The 26,385-nt window shown below is 45.7% G+C and overlaps 1 protein-coding gene across 8 annotated transcripts in view; it reads right to left on the bottom strand.

Moving 5' to 3' along the window:
• Nucleotides 1–467: 467 nt before the first annotated feature.
• STARD13 (StAR related lipid transfer domain containing 13) overlaps nucleotides 468–26,385 on the bottom strand; it is a 337,847-nt gene continuing 311,929 nt past the window's right edge. For all 8 annotated transcript variants that reach the window (XM_082602001.1, XM_082601998.1, XM_082601996.1 and 5 more), the window contains 6 exons: nucleotides 22,007–22,217; nucleotides 21,299–21,413; nucleotides 20,180–20,401; nucleotides 19,419–19,636; nucleotides 3,710–3,886; nucleotides 468–2,983 (listed from right to left, as the gene is read on the bottom strand). In XM_082602001.1, coding sequence (XP_082458127.1) covers nucleotides 2,866–2,983; nucleotides 3,710–3,886; nucleotides 19,419–19,636; nucleotides 20,180–20,401; nucleotides 21,299–21,413; nucleotides 22,007–22,217 — 1,061 coding nt within the window. In that variant the 3' untranslated portion in view covers nucleotides 468–2,865. The remainder of the gene's footprint in view (nucleotides 2,984–3,709; nucleotides 3,887–19,418; nucleotides 19,637–20,179; nucleotides 20,402–21,298; nucleotides 21,414–22,006; nucleotides 22,218–26,385) is intronic.

Below are 26,385 nucleotides of genomic sequence, written 5' to 3' on the forward strand. Positions count from 1 at the left end.
GGATGCAGAACCTGCAGATATGGAGGGCTCACTGTACAAGTATGGAAAGCAAGAGGCTCAGAGTCAGATGTGGCTACTCTTCATGGTCCAGTGGTGCAGCCGTAAGTCACGTCATCAAGTCTCAGTTTCTTATGCACTCAGTGAAAATGGAATTGTAGCTGGAGTTCACTGAGTCCTTCATAAAAATACTCTTAAAAGTGTTTTTATAACTTCTAGATTTAAGAACAATGAAATGTAAAAGAAATCCCTACCCATCACCATAATGCCTTAGACATAGCTTAAGGCACCCAGACCGTTAGTGAAGTTCTGTAGATAACAATCTAGACTTTTATATGAATCTTTATATTTGAGGGAGATTTGACTATAGTACTGAGGTGTCAAGCTCATGGCAAGCTATTTAGAGAGAACTCTTCCTCAGGAAGCAGGTTTTCCACTTACAGGATGAAGCATGAAAATCAACATGTATCTTATAGAAAAAAAGGGTATATTTAATGTATATAAATTTCTTTGCCTTGGCAAGTATTTATTTACAATTGATGATTGATACCAACAGTTGAGGTAAAGATATACATGAGGTATAAATATAATATTTAAAGGCAACATCATATTTTATTTCTATTGGCAAGATAACAATGAATAAAATACTGTAGTATTTGACAAACAAGCTTGCTGCATCTTTTTTTTTTTTTTAAGATGCACTGTGTTGTTAGGCAGCAGTGATGTGATTAGTATGTGCATAAAAATTCAGAAGTCAGGTAACTTGAAGAGAAGGGGAGTCAGAAATAAAACCACGTGTGCTTTTATTCTAAGTATCCTCTAGGTCCCAGCTTCTCAAGGTGTGGTCTTCGGGCTGTCAGGCTGGGCATCCCCGAAGCTGGTTCAAAATGCAGAATCTCAGGTCCACCTCAGACTGCCTGAATCAGAGGCTTATTGTAACAATATCTGCGGGTGATCTGTGTGCTGCTAAGGCTGGAAAAGGCCTGCTCTAGGTGACACGACACCATTCATCCTTGTGTGCCTGTCATATTTCCTGAAAACATATGATCCCATCTCTGGAGTAGGATCAGCATTAAGCTAAATTAAAATTCACTAATGATCTTGTCTATGCATATTAAAGTAATCTGGCATATGTGGTTAAATTTAAGATGTATGGAAGAAGTGAATTTGTTTTGCTCACAGGGCATTGCCCAGATGAAAAATTATGGGTTTGCTGCCATCTTCTTCAGTAGGCAAGGAAACAAAAAATTCCTAGATCACAATTCAAACAGTATGATTTTACTGGTACCATACAGAACTCATATATAGCATTTTTATTTCTCTCAATAAAAGAATTGCACATTGCTGATAAAAGAAAACATTATATAAACGCATACAATATAAAAAGAAAAGAAAGGAAAACACTCTTTTTTTTTTCTCCAGCATGAATTGCTAAGTTACGATACCAATCTCTCCCTGAAACCAAACACAATAAATTATCTTCCTCTCTAGCACTGTTGAATTACAATAAAAAACCAACTTAAATCCATTAGCAATTGGTTAAGGATAGTCAATTTGCTTAGTCTATACAATAATAAATAAGGTTGGGTCAAATGCATAGGTAGCTTGACTGACTAATGAAGAAACACGGAATTTAACAGACCTGTTTATATTTTCTAAAACTAATTGAAGAACACAGTTTTGGTCTTAACATTAGTTTAAAAACCCTGTCTTTCAGATTGCGAAACTTCAATGAATTCTATCTTAAGAGCATCATATGTAGCAACAGTAGAATTCCCTGAAGCTGAAATGGTCCAGGACTCTTGAATGACCATCATCTCCCTTCATCTGGTGTCCAGAGTTAAATTCAGTGCAATACGTTGGTAAGAAAATGCCAATTAACTGTGACCAAATAGGCCACTGGTCAACTAGAATGACATTTAAGAACATGATGAAATGTAAGTATGAAAACTCAACAAAACACAGAGGCTCCCTTTGGCTGTGAATCTGCAAAAGGTATTATATTCAGCTCTAATCAGCAGGGAAATGCAGGCTCTCTTTCAGTCACTGGGCTGACTCCAGTGGTCCACAGGCATCTAACATGTCACTGAAAGCTGTATCTGCTGGCCCCATGGCAAGCGGTAATCTAGCCTAAAATTCGGGAACGACTCCTCACTCACTTCTTTGCTTTAAAGAGGACTAAATATTATTTTCCTTGCTTTATGCAACACCCCACTCTCAGTGTTTGAATAACACAAACAAGCTGACAACATGTAAGAGCCATTTAATGTGTTTTCCTTTGGTTGGCTAATCTTTGGTAAGACATCAGGGCAGACTACATATTTTCACACTTTGGTGTCAGCAGCAGATTCTGCTCAGCTTACAGGACAGTGGGGAGATAGCGCCCAGAACAACTTGGAAAGAACCAGGTGAGGAAGGGTCTCACCGAATCAGACTCGTTCCTTTTCAAAATATGCAATTATATATAAAATTGATATTTTACATATATACAGTAAAGATAGAGATATACACACGTATGTACATATGCTATACATACATTTATTTACAGTTAAGAATATGCTTCTTAGAAGCCTTTAAATAGCAAATTAGGCAATGCACAAGGAATAATCCATTTAATTTTAAGTAACATAGATAAATGTTCTGATTTTTAAAAATATTATATTAGTAGGGATGTAGCCGTCTCCAGGAAGGCTAGGAAAGTTCTCAGAAATTCTTGCATCTTCAACACTCCGACTTCTCAGTGCTTCCGTTTTTAAGCATTGTCAGTCGGTTTCTCTCTCTCCCTTGCTTTCTCACATGCACACTCTCTCCCACAAGTGTTTGCTTTCACTTCCTCTTCCCTGAGTTTGATGTCACACTGGGGAAAACTCAGATTTTAGTTTCTGGACCCTCAGCAATGAGGGGCTGAAAAGAGTTTCTAATCCTGGCAACTTCCGCTGCACACAGATGTCCAAAGCCTTTATTGTACCATTCTGGGGAATGACCTCTGCAGGGACAAAAATCAGAAAGGAAGTGGGAAAGTCTTTTTCCAAATCACCAAAATTTGTCATGGTCGGCAGGACTGTGCTTGTGCCCTGAATGTCAGTCCACCTGCATTACACTCGGGGCTGCTGCTCCGAGGTTCTGAGAACCTCAGTCTGTCAACAGGGGCCTTGAAATGCCTTTTTGGCCAAGTAGTTGGTCTATCTTTCCAGTATTCACCGGGTGCTTTAAAATGATAGCGTCTCCTCAGGGGTGATTCAGACTTAATTCTAGAATTTACTGAGAAAACCCAGCTTATATCCACCCAGACCAAGAACTCAGTATCGTGAATGCCGTGAAGGGGTTGGATTTAAGTTAGTTGCCTCTCAAAGGAGGGCAACTGGAGAGAGCCACAAAAGGGACAGGCTGAAAAGAAAACACAAGAGGACTCGTATTTACTGAGCACCTACTACGTCCCGGGCTCTAGTGCTGGTGTTTGCCCTGTGCCCAAAGCACAGAAGTATAAGTGGGACAAAATGGAAAATAAAGATGAGCAGAGGACTTTCTCCTGAAAGTCAGAATTTTAGCAAGGGTGGAAAGAGGAAAAGCGAGGGGGAGGCGCACATAGTCTTCTAGAAAGCATGTTAATGGCAAGAGGAATAAAAGGACAGTGAAATACGGGACCAGATGAGAAACGGCCCCAGCGAATGTGCGGCAAGCCTGCGCCCGCTGCCCCCAGGAGCCCGCTCACCTCAGGTCCACCCTGCAGATGTGGGTCAGCCTCGACTTGCCTGACCCACACGGCTCCATTAAGTACTGAGAGTCCATCACCACGGCCCGCACGCCACCCATGAGCTGGGCTTCCTCGTGCTCCACGGAGAGGGACACCAGAGTGCACATTCCTTTGGGCAAATCAGTCTTCCAGGTCCTGCAGCAAAACAAACCCGCACGTCGGAATTAGGGCTGAGAGAGAGAAAACCCTGAGTACAGCGCCGAGGCTCACACTTATATTTTCTTGCTCAAATTCCAAGCCCAGTTACTTGGACTAAGCTAATGGTTTCCATAAGTGCATGTGAACTTTATACCGTGCAGTTGAAAGCAAGGGTCTCAGCCCTCTGACCCAGAGGTCAGAAACGGTCTTGCAGCTTTCAGAGCTGCTTTCGGAATCCCAAACTGAGGCTGCGGAGGCTCCTGCACAATACTGAAGGACTGGTCTCACCGTTTGGGAATTAGGACCCGCCCATTCAAGTCTTTCACCAAACATCTATTGGGTGTGCCAAGCTCTGAGAAGCCACTGAAGACATAAAGGTCTACAGCCCAGGAGGAGAAACAGACCTACCAAGAGAACCCTAAAGCACCACGGCAAGTGCAGTGATATGGCTGTGCAAAGAGCGCTGAGATCATGTACAGGGGATGGCTTCCTGGAGGAGGTGGTGCTCAACTCAAGTCTGAAAGGATGCTTAGCTTGAAGAAAACTAGATACATGGCAGACTACTAATTGCCTTCAAGTCCCTGAGTGGCTCTTGAGCGGGAGAAGAAATAAATACAGTTGATTTGCCTCCAGAAAGCAGAGATATGAAGGTATGTTTTAATTCAGTGCAGACGAGCCGTCTCACAACGTGCACTCCTCAAAAATGGAATGGGCTATATGAGGGGTAGTGAGTTCACTGTTACTGGAGCTATTCAAACATGGGGGTGGTGGTGTACCACTTGGGAAAAGGTTGTGGATGGAAGTCAGGAATCATGAGAGCATCTCTGTAGCAACCATTTCTACCGTAGGATGTAGGTTTGATTATTATAATCTTAGTTATTTATGTTACAAATCCTATCCCCTTGCTTACTTATCTCACCTCTAACTTCGTCCTGGACTACCTCACCAGAAAGAGGAACTATTACCTAGAACTAGGGAATAAGCAAGCCCTACACAAATGCTTAGCAACTTCTCCATGGGTGTGACCATTCTCTTTTCATGCATAAGGCTGAGATTAGTAACAAAGACTGAAAGTTCTACAGATTTGTGGGGATAAAATGGAAGAAGCTTCAGTGAGTATCACTGGAAGCTCCTGAGAACTAGAGGAAGGGATAAAGTGAGACATGAACATGGTAATCCCAAGAGGAGACCAGCCTCATGCGAGCTACCCTAGACAGGGAGACGCTCTGGAAACAGGAAGTGCCTCGGCCCTGGACTCCTCTTCCATACCTGTCACTTTCTACCTCTTGTATCATAATCACGGAATTCCTGCTGCAGGAAACACATCTGGTTCATTATTAATCCTCGGGTGCCGAGTTCTTCTCCCTCAGCCTCGTGGTCCACCCGCCTTCTTCTTCAAGACTTGGATCAAATATCAACACAGTGAGACTCTGCTCTGACCACGATATTTGAAATTCTACCCCTTCCTATCCCCCTAAGGTAAGTAATCCTATCCCCCTTGCTTATTATTTATTGACTCTATTCCTATCCCCCTTATTTATTGACTCTATCTCCCTAATAAAATATAAATCCCAAGAGAGCAAGGCTGTGGTCTGTTCTGCTCCCTGCAGTATCTCTGGAGCCTCCAACAGTGCCTGGCACAAGGCAGTGATGGAATGATACATGAGAAGTAGCAGGCAGGTGGCACTGCAGGATGAGTGGAAGGAGGGCGGTTCTATGCATGGACTCCGGCCCTCAGCCTCCTGTAAGGGAGTGAAGAGGCAGGCTATGGCATGGCTCCATCCCCCCCCCACCCCCGTGGCTGCCATCCTAGAACGATTTGACTTCCTGCTTGCAAGAGTGAAGGCGTAAAGTTTAACTTCCACGAGGTGAGTCCCAATAACTGCGGTAATAAGCCACCCTAACAACGGCCCACATTCTCCACCAGGGTCCCAAGGTTGCTAAGACAAACATATACTTAGGGAAAAAGTGACCCTTAAAATTCAAGGTCCTAAGGACCAATTCCAAAGGCATAAATAGCCCATGTAAAAAGTAACCTTTAGTTTGCCATCAAGACTAGTTTAATAAACTAGAGGGGCAAGGGGAAGATGGCGGAGGACTAAGACATGGAGATCACCTTCCTCCCCACAGATACACCAGAAATTCATCTACACGTGGAACAACTCCTACAGAACACCTACTGAACGCTGGCAGAAGACCTCAGACTTCCCAAAAGAAACTCCCCCACGTACCTGAGGAGGGCAAAAGAAAAAAGAATAAACAGAGACAAAAGGATAGGGACGGGACCTGCACCAGTGGGAGGGAGCCATGAAGGAGGAAAGGTTTACACACACTAGGAAGCCCCTTCATGGAAGGAGACTGCGGGTGGCGGAGCAGGGAAAGCTTCCGAGTCGAGGAGGAGAGCACAGCAACAGGGGTGCAGAGGGCAAAGCGGAGAGATTCCCGCACAGAGGATCGGTGCCGACTGGCACTCACCAAACCGAGAGGCTTGTCTGCTCACCCGCCAGGGTGGGCGGGGCTGGGAGCTGCGGCTCGGGCTTCGGTTGGATCCCAGGGAGAGGACTGGGGTTAGCGGCGTGAACAGCCTGACGGGGCTAGTGCACCACGGCTAGCCAGGAGGGAGTCTGGGGAAAAGTCTGGAGCTGCTGAAGAGGGAAGAAATTTTTTGTTCCCTCTTTGTTTCCTGGTGTGCAAGGAGAGGGGATTAAGAGCGCTGCTTAAAGCAGCTCCAGAGATGGGCGCGAGCTGCGGCTAAAAGCGCGGACCCCAGAGACGGGCATGAGACGCTAAGGCTGCTGCTGCCGCCACCAAGAAGCCTGTGTGCGAGCACAGGTCACTCTGCACATCTCCCTTCCAGGAGACTGTGCAGCCCACCACTGCCAGGGTCCCAGGATCCAGGGACAACTTACCCGGGAGAACACACGGCGCGCCTCAGGCTGGTGCAACGTCACGCCGGCCTCTGCCGCCACAGACTCGCCCGGCACCCGTACCCCTCCCTCCCCCCGGCCTGAGTGAGCCAGAGCCCCCGAATCAGCGGCTCCTTTAACCCTGTCCTGTTTGAGCGAAGAACAGACGCCCTCCGGCGACCTACACACAGAGGCGGGGCCAAATCCAAAGCTGAGCCCCGGGAGCTGTGCGAACAAAGAAGAGAAAGGGAAATCTCTCCCAACAGCCTCAGAAGCCGTGGATTAAAAACGCCACAATCAACTTGATGTACCCTGCATCTGTGGAATACATGAATAGACAACGAATCATCCCAAATTGAGGAGGTGGGACTTTGAGAGCAAGATTTATGATTTTTCCCCCTTTTCCTCTTTTTCTGAGTGTTTATGTGTATGCTTCTGTGCGAGATTTTGTCTGTATAGCTTTGCTTCCACCATTTGTCCCAGGGTTCTATCTGTCCATTTTTTCCTTAATTATTTTTTAATAACTTTATTATATTCTATCATAATTTTATTCTACTTATTTCCTTTTTTCATTCCTTCCCTCCTCCCTCCTTTTCTTCCTTTCTTCCTTCCTTTCTACTTCTACTAATTCTTTGTTTCTACTTTTTCTCCTTTTTATTCTGAGCTGTCTGGATGAAAGGTTCTTGGTGCTCCAGCCAGGAGTCAGTGCTGTGCCTCTGAGGTGGGAGAGCCAACTTCAGGACACGGGTCCACAAGAGACCTCCCAGCTCCACATAATATCAAACGGCGAAAATCTTCCAGAGATCTCCATCTCAACACCAGCACCCAGCTTCACTCAACGACCAGCAAGCTACAGTGCTGGACACCCTATGCCAAACAACTAGCAAGACAGGAACACAACCCCACCCATTAGCAGAGAGGCTGCCTAAAATCATAAAATGTCCACAGACACCCCAAAACACACCACCAGACGTGGACCTGCCCACCAGAAAGACAAGATCCAGCCTCATCCACCAGAACACAGGCACTAGTCCCCTCCACCAGGAAGGCTACACAACCCACTGAACCAACCCTAGCCACTGGGGACGACCAAAAACAACGGGAACTACGAACCTGCAGCCTGCAAAAAGGAGACCCCAAACACAGTAAGATAAGCAAAATGAGAAGACAGAAAAACACACAGCAGGTGAAGGAGCAAGATAAAAACCCACCAGACCTAACAAATGAAGAGGAAATAGGCAGTCTACCTGAAAAAGAATTCAGAATAATGACAGTAAAGATGATCCAAAATCTTGAAAATAAAATAGACAAAATGCAAGAAACAGTTAACAAGGACCTAGAAGAACTAAAGATGAATCAAGTAATGATGAGCAACACAAGAAATGAAATTAAAAATACTCTAGATGAGATCAATAGCAGAACAACTGAGGCAGAAGAACGGATAAGTGACCTGGAAGATAAAACAGTGGAAATAACTACTGCAGAGCAGAAGAAAGGAAAAAGAATGAAAAGAACTGAGGACAGTCTCAGAGACCTCTGGGACAACATTAAATGCACCAACATTCGAATTATAGGGGTTCCAGAAGAGGAAGAGAAAAAGGGACTGAGAAAATATTTGAAGAGATTATAGTTGAAAACTTCCCTAATATGGGAAAGGAAATAGTTAATCAAGTCCAGGAGGCACAGAGAGTCCCATACAGGATAAATCCAAGGAGAAATGTGCTAAGACACATTAATCAAACTGTCAAAAATTAAAACATATTAAAAGCAGCAAGGTAAAAACAACAAATAATACACAAGGGAATCCCCATAAGGTTAACAGCTGATCTTTCAGTAGAAACTCTGCAAGCCAGAAGGGACTGGCAGGACATATTTAAAGTGATGAAGGAGAAAAACCTGCAACCAAGATTACTCTACCCAGCAAGTATCTCATTCAGATTTGATGGAGAAATTAAAACCTTTACAGACAAGCAAAAGCTGAGAGAGTTCAGCACCAACAAACCAGCTTTACAACAAATGCTAAAGGAACTTCTCTAGGCAGGAAACACAACAGAGGGAAAAGACCTACAATAACGAACCCAAAACAATTAAGAAAATGGGAATAGGAACATACATATCGATAATTACCTTAAATGTAAATGGACTAAATGCTCCCACCAAAAGACACAGATTGGCTGAATGGATACAAAAACAAGACCCATATATATGCTGTCTACAAGAGACCCACTTCAGACCTAGAGACACGTACAGACTGAAGGTAAGGGGATGGAAAAAGATATTCCATGCAAATGGAAACCAAAAGAAAGCTGGAGTGACAATTCTCGTATAGGACAAAATAGACTTTAAAATAAAGACTATTAAAAGAGACAAAGAAGGACACTACATAATGATCAAGGGATCGATCCAAGAAGAAGATATAACAATTGTAAATATTTATGCACCCAACATAGGAGCACCTCAATACATAAGGCAAACACTAACAGCCATAACAGGGGAAATCGACAGTAACACATTCATATTAGGGGACTTTAACACCCCACTTTCACCAATGGACAGATCATCCAAAATGAGAATAAATAAGGAAACACAAGCTTTAAATGATACATTAACAAGGTGGACTTAATTGATATTTATAGGACATTCCATCCAAAAACAACAGAATACACATTTTTCTCAAGTGCTCATGGAACATTCTCCAGGATAGATCATATCTTGGGTCACAAATCAAGCCTTGGTAAATTTAAGAAAATTGAAATTGTCAAGTATCTTTTCCGACCACAACGCTATGAGACTAGGTATCAATTACAGGAAAAGATCTGTAAAAAAATACAAACACATGGAGGCTAAACAATACACTACTCAATAACGAAGTGATCACTGAAGAAATCAGAGGAAATAAAAAAATACCTAGAAAGAAATGAAAATGGAGACACAACAACCCAAAACCTATGGGATGCAGCAAAAGGAGTTCTAAGAGGGAGGTCTATAGCAATACAATCCCACCTTAAGAAACAGGAAATGTAAGGCCAACTGGCCCGAGGCAGGGGAATACAATCAGATTCACAGGTTCCATCAGACCAAAACTCTCTGGACCACCCAGTTCCAGAACCTGACCTGGAGACATTCCGGACCACCCAGTCCCAGGAACTGACCTGGGGACTTTCCACCTGGCCCAGCCTTCCCGCCTTTTGAGGGGCAGGACCAATGGTCACAAGACTGATGCAACCGGCACCAGATATTGCCATGATACCCAAAGAGACCACCAAATAAGGAATACCCTGCGCCCTCCCAGATTCACCACACCCCTTTCCCTTCTTCCCCTATAAAATCTTGCCCAACCCTCACCCGGGTGCGACTTCTCTGGCCCCTTTCTCTCGGACCAGTGAACCTCGCCCGGGAGCGCCCCCAATAAAGCTCACTTGAAGCTTTCCTCTGTTTCATGGTGCCGTTTGTTAAGATCCGACCTTACATTTGGTGCTGGAACCCGGGAGGGGTACAAATCCCCGCAGGCTACCATGCGGGCCGCTCCTCCCCTCCCCCAGGAGACAACTAGGGAACCTCTACTCATCCACCCGATCCGGCAGAAAACAGGGTAAGTCCCCCTCCCTTGTTCCCTCTGATCCCTAGAGTCCCTACCCACTAGACTCCCTTTCCCTAATCGCGGCCGCGTCAGGGACTCCTCCGTCCTCTCTCCGGGCCTCGGGCAACTGTGGAGACGTCCCAATTGCCTGACTGCCCTCCGACCTGCCGTGAATTGGAGACTGAGACCAGGGACGCCTCTCTCCCTCTCCATTCACTCAGGGACAGACTGGGGGTCATGGGAACCTCACAGTCGAAACCAGATTCTAAGACGCCCCTGGGGTGTCTCCTAGCCAATTTTATAGCCCTCGGTTTCTCCCAAGATCTCCGTCGCCGACGGCTTATTTTCTATTCCACTGTGACCTGGCCACAATATCCTCTAGACAATCAATCCAAAATGGCCTCCTGAAGGGACTTTCGATTTTAACATCCTTCGTGATCTAGATAATTACTGCCGCAGGACGGCAAATGGTCCGAGGTCCCCTGTGTTCAGGCCTTCTGGTATTTATGCTCCCGCCCTTCCCTCTGCGTCGATTGTTCCACTTCCCAGATCCTTCTTGCCAAACAGACATCTCCTACATCCAAGCCCCTAATTTCCTTTGACGATGACCCCTCTCCACTAGCCGACCCACCCGAATCTCTCGCCTCTCCCTGCTCCAGAGCTCCTCTCCAACCTCCACCCAACCCTGAAGTGGTCCCTCCTCCTCCCGAACCCGCTCTGACCCATCCAACTGCTCCCCCGCCTCCCTCAACGGTTTCTCCTCCCACGCCCCTTGCTTCGCCAACTAGTGCACATACACGCTCTCACGACTCCCAAGATCCAAATCTCGTCTGCAGCCTCTGAGGGAGGTGGCAGGAGCAGAAGGATTAGTTAGAGTTCATGTTCCCTTTTCCCTCCAGGATCTCTCTCATATAGAAAAGCGATTAGGCTCCTTTTCTGCCGACTCTTCCCACTACATCAAAGAATTTCACCACCTCTCTCAAGCTTACGATCTAACCTGGCACGGTATCTTTGTGATCCTGTCTTCTACTCTGACCCCTGACGAGAGGGAAAGAATTCAAACTGCTGCCTGAAACCATGCAGATCAGGTTCACCTTACCGACAACTCCATGCCTGTCGGAGTGACTGCCGTACCTGGCACCGATCCAGGCTGGATTTATCAGGATGGCCAAGATGGCTGTCGTAAATGCGACCTCATGATCCAATGCCTCCTGGCTGGCATGCAGGCTGCCATTCATAAGGTAGTCAGTTTTGAAAAACTAAAAGAGATAACCCAAGAACCTAACGAAAATCCAGCTATCTTTCTCAATCGCCTTACAGAGGCCTTAACACTCTACACCCGGCTGGATCCTGACACCCCGGCAGGGGCAGCGGTCCTAGCCATCCATTTTATCACCCAATCTGCCCCGGACATCTGAAAGAAATTAAAACGGGCAGAAGACGGCCCTCAAATCCCTATTCGAGATCTGGTAAAGATGGCCTTTAAAGTCTACAATGGCCATGAGGATTTGGCAGAATCCAGCCAACAGGCTCGGATGTACCAGAAGGTGGCCCTCCAAACCCAAGCTCTTGTAGCCGCCCTAAGGCCGGCCATCTCCCATGGATCACAGCATCCACGGGGTCTGCAAAAGGCAACCCTGCTGGGGGCCTGCTTCAAATGCGGACAAGAAGGCCACTGGGCTCGCCAACGTCCCAATCCCCGACCTCCTTCTAAGCCCTGTCCCAGCTGCGGGCTAACGGGCCACTGGAAGAGTGACTGCCCTACGACTGGCCCTCCTTCAGCATCTACATGCAGGGGGCAGGCCAACCCAACGGCATTACCACTCGAACTGCTGGGATTGGCTGATGACTGACAGCGCCCAGACTCGAAGACCCCCCATCACACTTGCCGAGCCCAGGGTAACGCTACAGGTAGCGGGTAAGTCCATCTCATTTCTGGTGGACATGGGGGCTACCTACTCGGTCCTGCCTACTTATTCTGGGCCAGTTTCTCCTTCCCAGATCTCGGTCATGGGTATTGATGGCAAACCATCCTTCCCACTCCAGACCGGTCCACTCCCATGTCACATCGAAGGACTCCCTTTTACTCATTCCTTCTTAGTCATACCATCCTGCCCAGTTCCCTTGCTAGGCTGAGATGTCCTTTTCCACTTAGGGGCCTCCCTCCAGCTGGTTAGACTTGACCCTAAGGTCCCCTCCTCCCGACTCCTGCTTCCTCTTCTCGGCCTGTCTCTAGAACCCTCCCTCTCCTATCCCCCTCTTCCAATCACACCGAACCCAATCAATCCCCAAGTCTGGGATACTTCTAAGCCCATAATAGCAACACACCATTCTCCCATCCTCATCCGCCCAAAGGACCCCTCCAAGTTTCCATCAAGGCCCCAATTTCCCATCTCTGAGACTCACCTTAGGGGCCTACCACCTATTATCACCAGACTCCTAAACCAGGGACTCCTTATCCCCACTGACTCTCCCTGCAACACCCCCATCCTGCCTGTCCGCAAGGCCTCTAGGGATTATCGCCTGGTCCAGGACCTCCGACTAATCAATGAGGCCATAATTCCTCTCCACCCAGTAGTACCAAACCCGTACACCTTGCTCTCCCATATCCTCCCATCCACAACCCACTTTACGGTTCTGGATCTCAAAGATGCCTTTTTCACTATCCCCCTACATCCCGACTCCTATTTCCTCTTCGCCTTTACCTAGACAGATCCAGATACTCATACTTCCAGTCAGCTCACCTGGACAGTTCTTCCCCAGGGCTTCCATGACAGTCCTCACCTCTTCGGTCAGGCGCTGGCACGGGACCTCACTTCCTGCTCCCTTACCCCCAGCACACTCCTTCAATGTGTAGATGACCTCCTCCGCTGTAGCCCATCTCTCAGCCTCTCAAGACAACATACTGCAGATCTCCTCAATTACCTTGGCTCTCGCGGTTATAGGGTCTCCCCAGCCAAGGCTCAGTTATCTGTATCTTCTGTAACCTACCTGGGGCTCCACCTTACCCCTACCACAAAAGGTCTAACAGCCGATCGCACCCGGATTATCCGTGAACTCCAGCCTCCAGAAACAGCGGAAGAAATTCTCTCCTTTTTGGGCCTTATAGGATTTTTCGACACTGGATCCCTAACTTTGCTCTCCTCGCTAAAACCTTATATCTAGCCACAAAAGAAACCCCTCAAGGACCCCTCACCTCTCCTTCTGCCGTTCGACAGGCCTTTCTCACCCTCTGTAATGCTCTGATATCTTCTCCTCCCTTCTCTGCCCAACCCAAACCAACCTTTTCACCTTTTTGTGGATGAATGGGCCGGAATAGCCACTGGACTCCTTGCCCAGCCTGTAGGGCCTTCCTACCGCCCCGTAGCTTACCTCTCCAAACAGCTAGACCCAATCATTCGCGGATGGCAACCATGCCTTTGGGCCCTAGCAGCAGCAGCCGAACTGACCAAACAAACACTCAAACTGACTCTGGCCCACCCACTAACCGTGTTTTCCTCCCACCGGGTGGTCGACCTCCTAGGCCACAAGTCTCTCTCTCCCTCCTGGGCCCCTCCCGCATCCAGGAGTTCCACCTACTATTCCCCATATTCCTTGATTCAAAAAATCTACGGCAGCCGCCCAAATCTAGCTGATACTGGGTTTCTTTGCAACTCATCCCTCACGGTAAACACATCAATTGAAGCACCACCAGGCATGTTTTTGTGGTGCAATGGTTCCATCACAATAGGGATCAATTCTTCCTCCCCCTTCCCATATATCCCCGTTACTCTCGTCCCACAATTCACACTGTATAGCCAAGCCGAATTTTCCTTGCTAATCATGCCGCCCTTTACCCAACGGAAAAGAGCTATCTTTCTTCCTCTGGTCGCAGGCATCTCTCTCACCTCCTCCCTGGTCGCTGCAGGACTCGCGGGGGAGGGGAGCTCTAACATCCCGCGACTTACAACATAAACTCCAGCTAGCCATTGAAGCCTCCGCTGCCTCCATCTCCTCTCTCCAGCGCCAAATCACCTCCATAGCCCAAGTCGCTCGCCAGAATCGACAAGCACTGGATCTCCTGACAGCTGACAAAGGAGGTACCTGCCTCTTCCTACAGGAGGAATGCTGCTATTACATCAATGAAACAGGACTCATCAAAGACAATGTAAACACCCTCCATTGCTTCCACTGGTGGCGATCCACCCTCTATACCTGGCTAACACCAATCTTAGGCCCCTTAATTCTCATCTGTATCTTGCTCATGTTTGCCCTGTTTCCTTAGGTTCCTTCGCAGACGCATGGAGGAAGTCTCTCAGGTGGCCACAAACCAAATACTCCTCGGTCCTTACACATTGCTTCCTACAGAACCCCCCACTGGTTTCCCCTAAGCCTCGGACCTCTGGTCGCCCGACTCCCCTTTGGACGCCCCCATTCATCATGAAGTAGCCAGAGATCAGAACGCTGCCCCATTACACCAAAGATGTCAGGATGTAAGGCCAAATGACCCGAGGCAGGGGAATACAATCAGATTCACAGGTTGCATCAGACCGAAACTCTCCGGACCACCCAGTCCCAGAAACTGACCTGGAGACATTCCGGACCACCCAGTTCCAGGAACTGACCTGGGGACGTTCCACCTGGCCCAGCCTTCCTGCCTTTCGAGGGGCAGGACCAAAGGTCACAAGACTGATGCAACCGGCACCAGATATTGCCACGATACCCGAAGAGACCACCAAATAAGGAATACCCTGTGCCCTCCTCAATTCACCACACCACTTCCCCTTCTTTCCCTATAAAATCTTGCACAACCCTTGCACGGGTGCAACTTCTCTGGCCCCTTTCTCTCGGACCAGTGAACCTCGCCCAAGAGCGCCCCCTAATAACGCTCACTTGAAGCTTTCCTCTGTTTCACGGTGCTGTTTGTTAAGATCCAACCTTGCAGGGAACATCTCGAATAAACAACCTAAACTTCCACCTAAAGCAATTAGAGAAAGAAGAACAAAAACACCCCAAAGTTAGCAGAAGGAAAGAAATCATAAAAATCAGATCAGAAATAAATGAAAAAGAAATGAAAGAAACGATAGCAAAGACCAATAAAACTAAAAGCTGGTTCTTTGAGAAGATAAACAAGATTGATAAACCATTAGCCAGACTCATCAAGAAAAAAGGAGAAGACTCAAATCAATAGAATTAGAAATGAAAAAGGAGAAGTAACAACTGACACTGCAGAAATACAAAAGACCAAGAGAGATTACTACAAGCAACTTTATGCCAATAAAATGGACAACCTGGAAGAAATGGACAAATTCTTAGAAATGTACAACCTGCCAAGACTGAATCAGGAAGAAATAGAAAATATGAACAGACCAATCACAAGCCCTGAAATTGAAACTGTGATTAAAAATCTTCCAACAAACAAAAGCCCAGGACCAGATGGCTTCACAGGCGAATTCTATCAAACATTTAGAGAAGAGGTAACACCTATCCTTCTCAAACTCTTCCAAAATATAGCAGAGGGAGGAACACTTCCAAGCTCATTCTACGAGGCCACCATCACTTTGATACCAAAACCAGACAAGGATGTCACAAAGAAAGAAAACTATAGGCCTATATCGCTGATGAACACAGATGCAAAAATCCTCCTCAAAATACTAGCAAACAGAATCCAACAGCACATTAAAAGGATCATACACCATGATCAAGTGGGGTTCATTCCAGGAATGCAAGGATTCTTCAATATATGCAAATTAATCAAGGTGATACACCATATTAACAAATTGAAGGAGAAAAACCATATGATCATCTCAATAGATGCAGAGAAAGCTTTTGACAAAATTCAACACCCATTTATGATAAAAACCCTGCAGAAAGTAGGCATAGAGGGAACTTTCCTCAACATAATAAAGGCCATATATGACAAACCCACAGCCAACATCATCCTCAATGGTGAAAAACTGAAAGCATTTCAACTAAGATCAGGAACAAGACAAGGTTGCCCACTCTCACCACTCTTATTCAACATAGTTTTGGAAGTCTTAGCCACAGCAGAGAAGAAAAGGAAATAAAAGGAATCCAAATCGGAAAAGAAGTAAAGCTGTCACTATTTGCAGATGACATGATACTCTACATAGAGAATCCTAAAGATGCTACCAGAAAACTACTAGAGATAATCAATGAATTAAGTAAAGTAGCAGGATACAAAATTAATGCACAGAAATCTCTGGCATTCCTATACACTAATGATGAAAAATCTGAAAGTGAAATCAAGAACACTCCCATTTACCACTGCAACAAAAAGAATAAAATATCTAGGAATAAACCTACCTAAGGAGACAAAAAACCTGTATGCAGAAAATTATAAGATACTGATGAAAGAAATTAAAGATGATACAAATAGATGGAGAGATATACCATGCTCTTGTATTGGAAGAATCAACATTGTGAAAATGACTCTACTACCCAAAGCAATCTACAGATTCAATGCAATCCCTATCAAACTACCACTGGCATTTTTTACAGAACGAGAACAAAAAATTCACAATATGTATGGAAACACAAAAGATCCCGAGTAGCCAAAGCAATCTTGAGAATGAAAAACGGAGCTGGAGGAATCAGGCTCCCTGACTACAGACTATACTACAAAGCTATAGTAATCAAGACAGTATGGTACTGGCATAAAAACAGAAAGCTAGATCAATGGAACAGGATAGAAAACCCAGAGATAAACCCACACACATATGGTCACCTTATCTTTGATAAAGGAGGCAGGAATGTACAGTGGAGAAAGGACGGCCTCTTCAATAAGTGGTGCTGGGAAAACTGGACAGGGACATGTAAAAGTATGAGATTACATCACTCCCTAACACCATATACAAATATAAGCTCAAAATGGATTAAAGACCTAAATGTAAGGCCAGAAACTATCAAATTCTTAGAGAAAACATAGGCAGAACACTCTATGACATAAATCACAGCAATATCCTTTTTGACCCACCTCCTAGAGAAATGGAAATAAAAACAAAAATAAACAAATGGGATCTAATGAAACTTGAAAGCTTTTGCACAGCAAAGGAAACCATAAACAAGACCAAAAGACAACCCTCAGAATGGGAGAAAATATTTGCAAATGAAGCAACTGACAAAGGATTAATCTCCAAAATTTATAGCAGCTCATGCAGCTCAGTAACAAACAACTCAATCCAAAAATGGGCAGAAGACCTAAACAGACATTTCTCCACAGAAGATATACAGACTGCCAACAAACACATGAAAGAATTCTCAACATCATTAATCATTAGAGAAATGCAAATCAAAACTACAATGAGATATCATCTCACACCAGTCAGAATGGCCATCATCAAGAAATCTAGAAACAATAAATGCTGGAGAGGGTGTGGAGAAAAGGGAACACTCTTGCACTGCTGGTGGGAATGTGAATTGGTACAGCCACTATGGAGAACGGTATGGAGGTTCCTTAAAATCTACAATACAACTACCATATGACCCAGCAATCCCACTACTGGGCATATACCCTGAGAAAACAATAATTGAAACAGAGTCATGTACCAAAATGTTCATTGCAGCTCTATTTACAATAGCCCGGAGATGGAAACAACCCTAGTGTCCATCATCGGATCAATGGATAAAGAAGATGTGGCCCATATATACAATGGAATATTACTCAGCCATAAAAAGAAATGAAATTGAGCTATTTGTAATGAGGTGGATAGATCTAGAGTCTATCATACAGAGTGAAGTAAGTCAGAAAGAGAAAGACAAATACCGTATGCTAACACATATATATGGAAGTTAAGAAAAAAAATGTCATGAAGAACCTAGGGGTAAGACAGGAATAAAGACACAGACCTACTAGAGAATGGACTTGAGGATATGGGGAGGGGGATGGGTAAGCTGTGACAAAGCGAGAGAGAGGCATGGACATATATACACTACCAAACGTAAGGCAGATAGCTAGTGGGAAGCAGCCGCATAACACAGGGAGATCAGCTCGGTGCTTTGTGACCGCCTGGAGGGGTGGGATAGGGAGGGTGGGAGGGAGGGAGACGCAAGAGGGAAGAGATATGGGAACATATTTATATGTATAACTGATTCACTTTGTTACAAAGCAGAAACTAACACACCATTGTAAAGCAATTATACTCCAATAAAGATGTAAAAAAAAAAATAACTATTTAAATTACACATTTGGGAATTTCACTAGTGATTCTTTTTATACTGCTAATATATGAGAAGAGACAGTATTCACCATCAGTTATCAATAAAAAAGGATGTATTGATTTAATTATATTTTATGTGGGTTTGTTAGAATCCTCAGTCCCTCTTCTCTCTGATTCAGTACTGACTCACCAGCCCATGTACACAGCTCTACTGTGCAACTTCCTACTGTTGGTTGAGCATCCCCCTCCAAACCCAGAGAGCAGGGGTCCGGAACTCAACCCAAAAATCTATTAGAAGTAATATTTCGACAGTAGACACCAGCCTCGCAAGCCCTGTTAGGCCCTGAAACCTTTCTGGACATCCAAGTGTCTCAGCACAGTTGGACCTTCAGGGCTCTGTCAAGGTTTCCATGCCTGGTAATGAGTTATGAGCAGCTGAAGTTATACAGAGGAATTTTGAAGTTACACACACTCCAGATTGAGAGTCACACCACTGAAGACTTGCTTTCCCAGGGGGAGAAAGGCAAAATCAGAAGAAAAGCCAGTCAGGTTCAGTCTGCATAATTTAGCAGAAAGTACAACTGAACAAACAGCAGTTATTTTGGGGGGACTCTGTTCCGAGGAAATGAACAATATTTATGGCTTAATAAACCGTATGCTCCATAATGAAAGGGGCCAGAAGAGAACTCAGCAGAGCTGTGAATTGGGTGAAAGAAGCAGCAAGTCGGGCATACATACAGCAAAGTCAGTTTTCACTGAGAGAAATGAGGGCCGGCCGAGTGTTGCCAGTGGAGGCTGAACTTAGGTGGGAGACCTCTGAAATGCTTAAACCTGCAGCTCTTATCTGGCTTTTGGAGCATCTTAAACCCCGGAGGCAGGCTTACCTGACAACCAGGAAGTCTCTGGAAGGGTGAGGCGCCATGCTGTTCTGCACGTACTGATAGATCTCTGTTTGCTTGTCCAGGGTTTCCACCACCTTCCACTGCACGAAATCCTCATCCCACAGGTGGCGCTCCCTCAGCACGCGATTCAAAACCACCGAGGGGGGCGCTTCCACCTCCACAGAAGCCTTCCACAGCCTCAGCGGATGCCCGTCTCCCACCTTGGGAAAGACACCAGCACATGCTGAAGAGGTTGCTGGTTCCAACACAACCTACCTTCCTTCACTGGGTGTTCAAAAAACATCACTGAGTACCTAACTTGAACGAGTGACTCTGCATACCTCAGGTTTAGAATTTTTAAATGTTTATCCTTAAGCTGAAAAGAAGAATACTGATAATAAAAACGATAACCACCAGCACACAGTGCTCCCTGTGTACCAGGCATTGTTCTGATTTTAAAACAGCCCTCCTCTGACAGTGGTCCTACTATTATGTCCATTATGCAAATAAGAAAACGGAGGCACAGAGAGGCGAGTGACTCGCCCAACGTCACACAGCTACGGGACAGAGCCAGGCCTGGGCTCCAGCAGTCTGGCTCCACAGTCTGTAGTCTGATTATGTGCAAACAGACTCTAGAGTGGGTGGTTGACTGATTCGTGTGTGATGAAGCCCTGGGAACAGAGTAGCCATTTTAAAAGCAAAACAAATCCCTGGTTGTAAGACTTGGCTCTTTGGGGGTAATTTTTTCCAAGACCTGAGATTACCTTTTTGAAAGCAAGATCTGTGTTGTCTGTGTTGGAACACGTGACCCATCCTTTGAACTTTTCCTTGGCTTCCTTCTGGAGGCCCTGGATGAGATGCTCCAGGTACGTGTGGAAAGTGGCGCCGCTCTCCTCCACCTGGGCCCCCAGGTCTTCCAGAGTTGGGGGATGTATCTCAGCTTCCATATATGAGTTATGAGACTGGGCCACCATCTCAAGCGGGACCTGAATCGATGGATGCACAGAAGAGCAACGCACTGAGCTACAGAAATGCTGAGACTGACAGAGAAAGCAAAGTAGCATCGCCAAAGACCACGGTACGGGCAATGGGCTGAGTGCCGTGGGGCAAGAGATGTTTGCCTAAGATCAGTGAAGGGGTCGGGTGCGGGCTTCCCCAAGTCAGGAAACCCAAATCTGTTTGAGGCTATATTTATTATTCAAAACACCACCATGACTTCCCATTCATTCTTTCCATTTTCCTTTGATTTTACTTATTATACATTTTTATTCAATTTGGCAAAACTTGGGCTCAGGAAACTTAAAGTGCACAGACTTAAGGGGAACGTCAAGCATGACTTAGAGGCAGCTTTACCTTTGTGGCACACTTTTCCCTTTTGCAAATGACGACTTTGCCCCAACAAGTATGCCGGAAGTCTAGTTCACTTAATCCTTTAGCGTATCTGTGGCTGTATTCATAAGCTGTCACTGATTCTGAGTTCACAGCGATTGTTCAGTATCACACATTCACACACACACACACACACACACACACACACACACACACACACACACACACACAATCTAATCAAGTCCCGAGGTTATATAAAATATACCATACTTGGCTGGCTGGCCTGGGACCTGGCACCTGAAGTTGATGCAACTGTTTTCATAAAAACCATCATCATGGTAAACCCAAGTGTCTTTAACTGTCAAAGCCTCAACTATTCAATATATAAGCTCACTCCTCACATTTCTAGGAGGCAAAGACCAGACCTATCGAGTGTACCATTGTCCTTATAAAATCAGGAAAAAACAGAAATAAGCCATAAATGCAGCAACCATTCCAAGCGTCTTATCGAGTTCCAAGAGCTATAAGGAAGGCAGTTGGAACCTTTCACTCACCTCAAAAAGTCTGTCGCATTCCATGATCATGTGGGCCAGCCCCTGAGCTGCGGCCAGATTCTCACTGAGGTCCTTTTGATCTGGCTTCCCAGAGGCATATTTCTTCTGGATGACTCTGTAATTGAGGGGGAGAGTCCTCAGCGGATCCCAAACCCAAGAGCTTTTCACAGTACACAGTTCATCCCTTTGTCATGTCTTCATGCCCAGACGCCACCCAGATCCCATACTTTCTCATTTCCAAATAAAAACAGTGACTACACATCTTAGATATCCTGAGTCAGGCTAAGAGTCTGACAGTTCATAATGGAAAACCTTGGAAAAATACATGGGCAGGAATAACTGTTGGGGGAGAAATTAATCTATTCTTCCCAAGTTTGAAACTACTTCACTGCAAGCTGCCGTGCTTGGGCCTTAAATCTAGCCTTTTAAAATTGACGATTGTAAAATACTACTTTGTGTCCTTTTTCCCTCCTTCCCACTAACACACGCAAAACAAAACAAAACTCCAGGCTTTCGGGATCACAAAGGACACTGTGCTACTCTGACAATTCCCTGATGCTGAGCCACATGAATTATGTTCCTCCAAACATTTTCTGATTATGAATGAAGTGCTGACAGATCCCCAACTTGAAATACAGTGGGAGTTTTTTTAAGTAGCCGTGGGGAATACCTGGTTTAGGATTAGCATTCTTGCTGAGGAAAACCCACCTGGGGGAGTTTTCCTTCTTCAGTAAATTCAGATGGAAGAGGGAGGGGGCCAGACACACAGCCAGGTTCATGGGCGTCATCTGATTCTCCTCCACCGCGTGGACCACGTCGTTGAGGAAGCACAGCAGCGTCTGCAACACCTCCCTGCTCTCATCGGCCAGCAGCAGGACGGCCGCCTGCACTGCCTGCAGCTGTTGCTCTTTGGGGACGTCTGCGGAAAAAGCGGTGCCGGGAGTTAGAGGAACAGCCGCGGAAGGAGCCAGCGGGGGGGGGAGCGAGCGCTACCTTCCTGCGAACACACTCGGGGTCACTGTCAGCACAGCAGTGCCAACAGCTAAGGGCGCAGGGCTGCCCCAGGTGGCGAGAAGCTGGACCAGCTGCCGTTGGAACCCCCCAGTCTCACTCCAGAACCCACAGTCTTCACAACGAGGCTGGACTTGGCAAGGCACACCCTGCGCTGGCCTCTCATACTCTTGCAGCGATCCGCCTCCTCACCTACCTGTTTCAAACCTCTTGCCCGCCCTCCCTCCCACCCCACCTCCAGCTCGTAAAGCGTCCCCCAGGACGCCCAGGGCTTGGGGAAGAGGAACCAGGCCCCTCCCTCTCGGGCCCATTCCCTGCCTGGGCGGTGATAGGGGTGATGGGCACTGGTCAGCAGGCTTGAAAGGGAATCGGCCTGAACAGTATGAGGGAACTAAAAGGAAAAGGTATAGAAAAATGGGTGCTCCATGCTGCATTCTGCTGCCCCCTGGCTGTGTTTGTTAATGATCTGTGAGGCCTGACTCGCCACCCTTATTCCTCTCACTCTGAAAGACACCGTCAGGAGCCCACGTGGGCTAACACAGTTGTGTTTCCTACAATACCAGGTTCTAGAGCGGGTCTCTGCAGCAGGTGTCTGTGCTCCAAAGAGGGGTGGGAAGAAACTGTTGGAATTTCCAATGGTGTTTGTTTTCTCTCATGCTTTGAAAGTACTTATGGGATGTGTCTTATGATAGGCACAGTATATTACAGTATATCACGATATATTTATATTATTGAAAATATGTAAGTATACATGCTCAGATAGCTCCTACTGGCAGGGGTTCCTGATAAAAAAAAACGTGGAGCCTGCTGCTCCTTGGGGGCTGTGGCGTGCCTTCTGCCCAGGTCCTGCCCCTCTCCATCATCGGCCCTACCAGGGCGGGGCACACTGCGGGCCCCAGTCAACCGGCAAATGCGAATCTCTGGAAGAGCCTGACCATGGGTTGGACATTCTGGAACCCACCCCCACCCCCACCACGTCCACTGTGAACTGGCACAAGACAGACCTGGGTTTGATAGAGGAGAGCCATTCTGTTCACATTATACAGAAACCTTTTTCCTTTTTCTTGCTTGTGCTGAAGCAGAAGCAGATACTCCTAATGACCTCAGGCTTGTCACTGAAGTGTTATAAATTCAGCTGGAGCCCTTGAACTGCCTTTAAATAATAAGCTGCTTTAGGTAACATGTCCAGTGCATGCATTGTTTAGCTTTAAGCTGCCAACCTTCTCTTCTGTGCCAAGATTTTTGAAGAGTCATCTGTCGTGGCTACAGGTTGTCCCAGCTTCCTTCTACTCACTCGTTTCTTTATCCCTCAGAAAATATCTTCTATCATTACTTTCTACTAAAGATGCCTGCAAAGGTCAACTGTCAATCCCTAAATTCAGCATTCGTATCGGATCCTATCCTCTTTGACCTTTTTTGTGGCACAGGCACTCCTGTGGTTCCTGCCTCTTTCCTGGCTCTCAGAAGACTGTTCTAGATCTGGATTTCTAGGTGCTGATAACTGGCGTCCACACAGATGGCTAGCAGCACTTCAGACTCCACGTCCAGGCTCCTCCCTGCCCCCAGATCAGCTCCCCTCCCCCTTTTCCTTTCTGAATGCTCTTTAAAACTACAGGGTCTTTGATCCCTGCCTCCTTCTCTCTCCTGTAGACCGTGGGCTTCACATGTGTTCATTATCCATCCAACACTCTAATTAATCATTTGATGAAAGTCCAAGAAGTAACAGAGCTACAGTTGGACCTGCTCTGGAGAACGGAGGAGGAACTGTCCCTCTCTTCTCCACAGTCCTTTGGAAACTTTGACTCCAGAGTCTATCCCTAGAACATCTTTATTTCCAGTCTTGCCGCTGGAGGTCCCCACAGGTAACCCAGAACCTCAACTAATGTGCTGGCTCCCTAACCCTCCATTCTCGTCCTGTCCAGTGCCTCTCATTCACCACTTCCAGATTCATGGGTCAAATAAGCAGTTCCAGTGGACATGCATCCTGTGGCACAAGCCTGGCTACCTATGAAATACCTACTCTCTCCTTCTTTCTCTGTAAGAAAACCCACGTTCTGTTCAGGTCTGGGCTGTAATGTGCTCAGGGAAGTTGGGCCCCTCCCTCAAAACCTGGGGATAACCATGTTGGCCTAGACCAAAAATGGTAATCCCATTTCTCTTCCCAGTGACTGATTTAGGGGAGAAAAGTGTAAAATTTCTGGTCTATGGGACCAAGATAAATGCTAGCTAGGCATTTCTGTACATTTATCTCCCTGATAAAAAGAGACATATGCCCAAGGAGAACCCTTCTGCCTGCCTCTTGCCTTTGGATGTGGTTTTGGGAAGACATGATAAAGATGAGTGGTGGCAGTCATATTGTGACCTTAAGGGAATGACAAGAGATGCTGACCTCAGCCATGGTGTCACTGAATTAACCAACTCTGGAATTATTTAACTCCAGATTTCTTGTCTTGTGTGATTATATCATGTCTTTATTATTTAAACCACTGTTTGTTGGATTCTGGGTTCTGTGTTTACAGCTGAGAGCACCGTAACTGGTAGCTCCCTCAACACCACCCAAAGGGTCCCCGCAGTGATTAATGAATCAAATATGAACTCTTTGCTCTAATATTCAGTGCCCTTCCTGGGTACAGCCCCAGTCTAATGTTTGGAGTCATTTGATGCTGCACTGGACAGTTACCCTTCCTTGCAAGCCAGACAGAAATCCTGTAATCTCCTGACACATGTGCTATTGACTTCACTCAGCATGTGTTCCTCACGTGTCTCAACCTTCAGTTGTCACTTCTCCACCAAGTCCTTGTTCTTCATCTCAACCCCCTTGGGTGCTCTTTGTAACCTTATCACGGGATTTCTCCAGTCTGGCTGTTTTGCAGTTATTTATGTCCATGTCTCGTCTCCCTCAACTGTAAGATGCTTAACAGCAGAGTTAAGTCTTACCCATCCATATGCTCTGCAGTGCTCAGCATGGTGCCCTGAACATAAGCAGAACTCAGTAAATGTTTGCTCAGCTAAAATAAGCCCTGCTTTGATCTGTTTTATTTTGCTTTTGAGTCTCACAAAGGGCTAAAAGCATTTATCTCTTGGAAATAATCTGACTTTAACCTTAGACTAGTGTCAACCATAACCTGAGAACTGATTAAATGTAAAGACTCATATATGCTACTTCCAAACCGTAAGGGAGGTTTAACTGAAAAACGCAGCTCAACCTCTTACAGCAGAAACATCATGAATTCCCTGTATTTAGCCTCCAGCAACATGTATCACTAGTTTAACTTAACCTATTCACTCTAACAAAATAATATTTATTTAGTGGGTCACCACTTTATCCTGTTTTTACAAGTGGTACTTGTTATAATCCTTTTCAAATTTGCAATATTATAAACTCCTGAAACACATTTAGTACAGAATTCTCAACAGCAAGAATCTGCTTCAAGTTGGATCAATTCCATGTCAAGGTCCACTTCATGTATATGTTGCTAAAAACTCAAAAGTCCACAGGCCAAGTGTTTTTTTCCTAAAGAATTGAGACTTGGACCATTAAATACTTACAGTTAACTGTTGAACAACACAGTTTGACCTGTACGGGTTCACTTAACAGGCAAATTTTTTTCTTTTTCAGTAAATACACAGTCGGCTCTCCCTATACTTGGGTCCTGAATTTGCAGATTCAACGAACTGTGAATCCTGTACTATGTTTATGATCATGGTTGTTTGAATCCTCGGACGCCCAACTGAGGATACAGAAAACCAACTATGGGACTTTAGCATCCTCGGTGGGTCCCGGAAGGAATCCCACGAGGATACTGAGGGACAACTGTATAACCATAACAGTGCAGCTAGAAAAGAGCCACATGTTCATTTCTAATACCATCCCCTACTTTGCAACTATCTTTATCAGGATATGTTGTTAAGTCAATACTTGCTATTTTCAATGATTAATTAAAGGGGTTTTGCTGAGAATTATCAACTTCATATCACTTAAAAAGTTCTAAGTGAAAATATAAATTAGTTGAATTAAGCTTAAGCCTTGATTTGGTTTGCTTACTTTTCACCAATTAAAATACATTGCATTAAAA

Source organism: Mesoplodon mirus, assembly GCF_964341445.2.
Source record: "Mesoplodon mirus genome assembly, chromosome: 17".
Taxonomy (NCBI): domain Eukaryota; kingdom Metazoa; phylum Chordata; class Mammalia; order Artiodactyla; family Ziphiidae; genus Mesoplodon; species Mesoplodon mirus.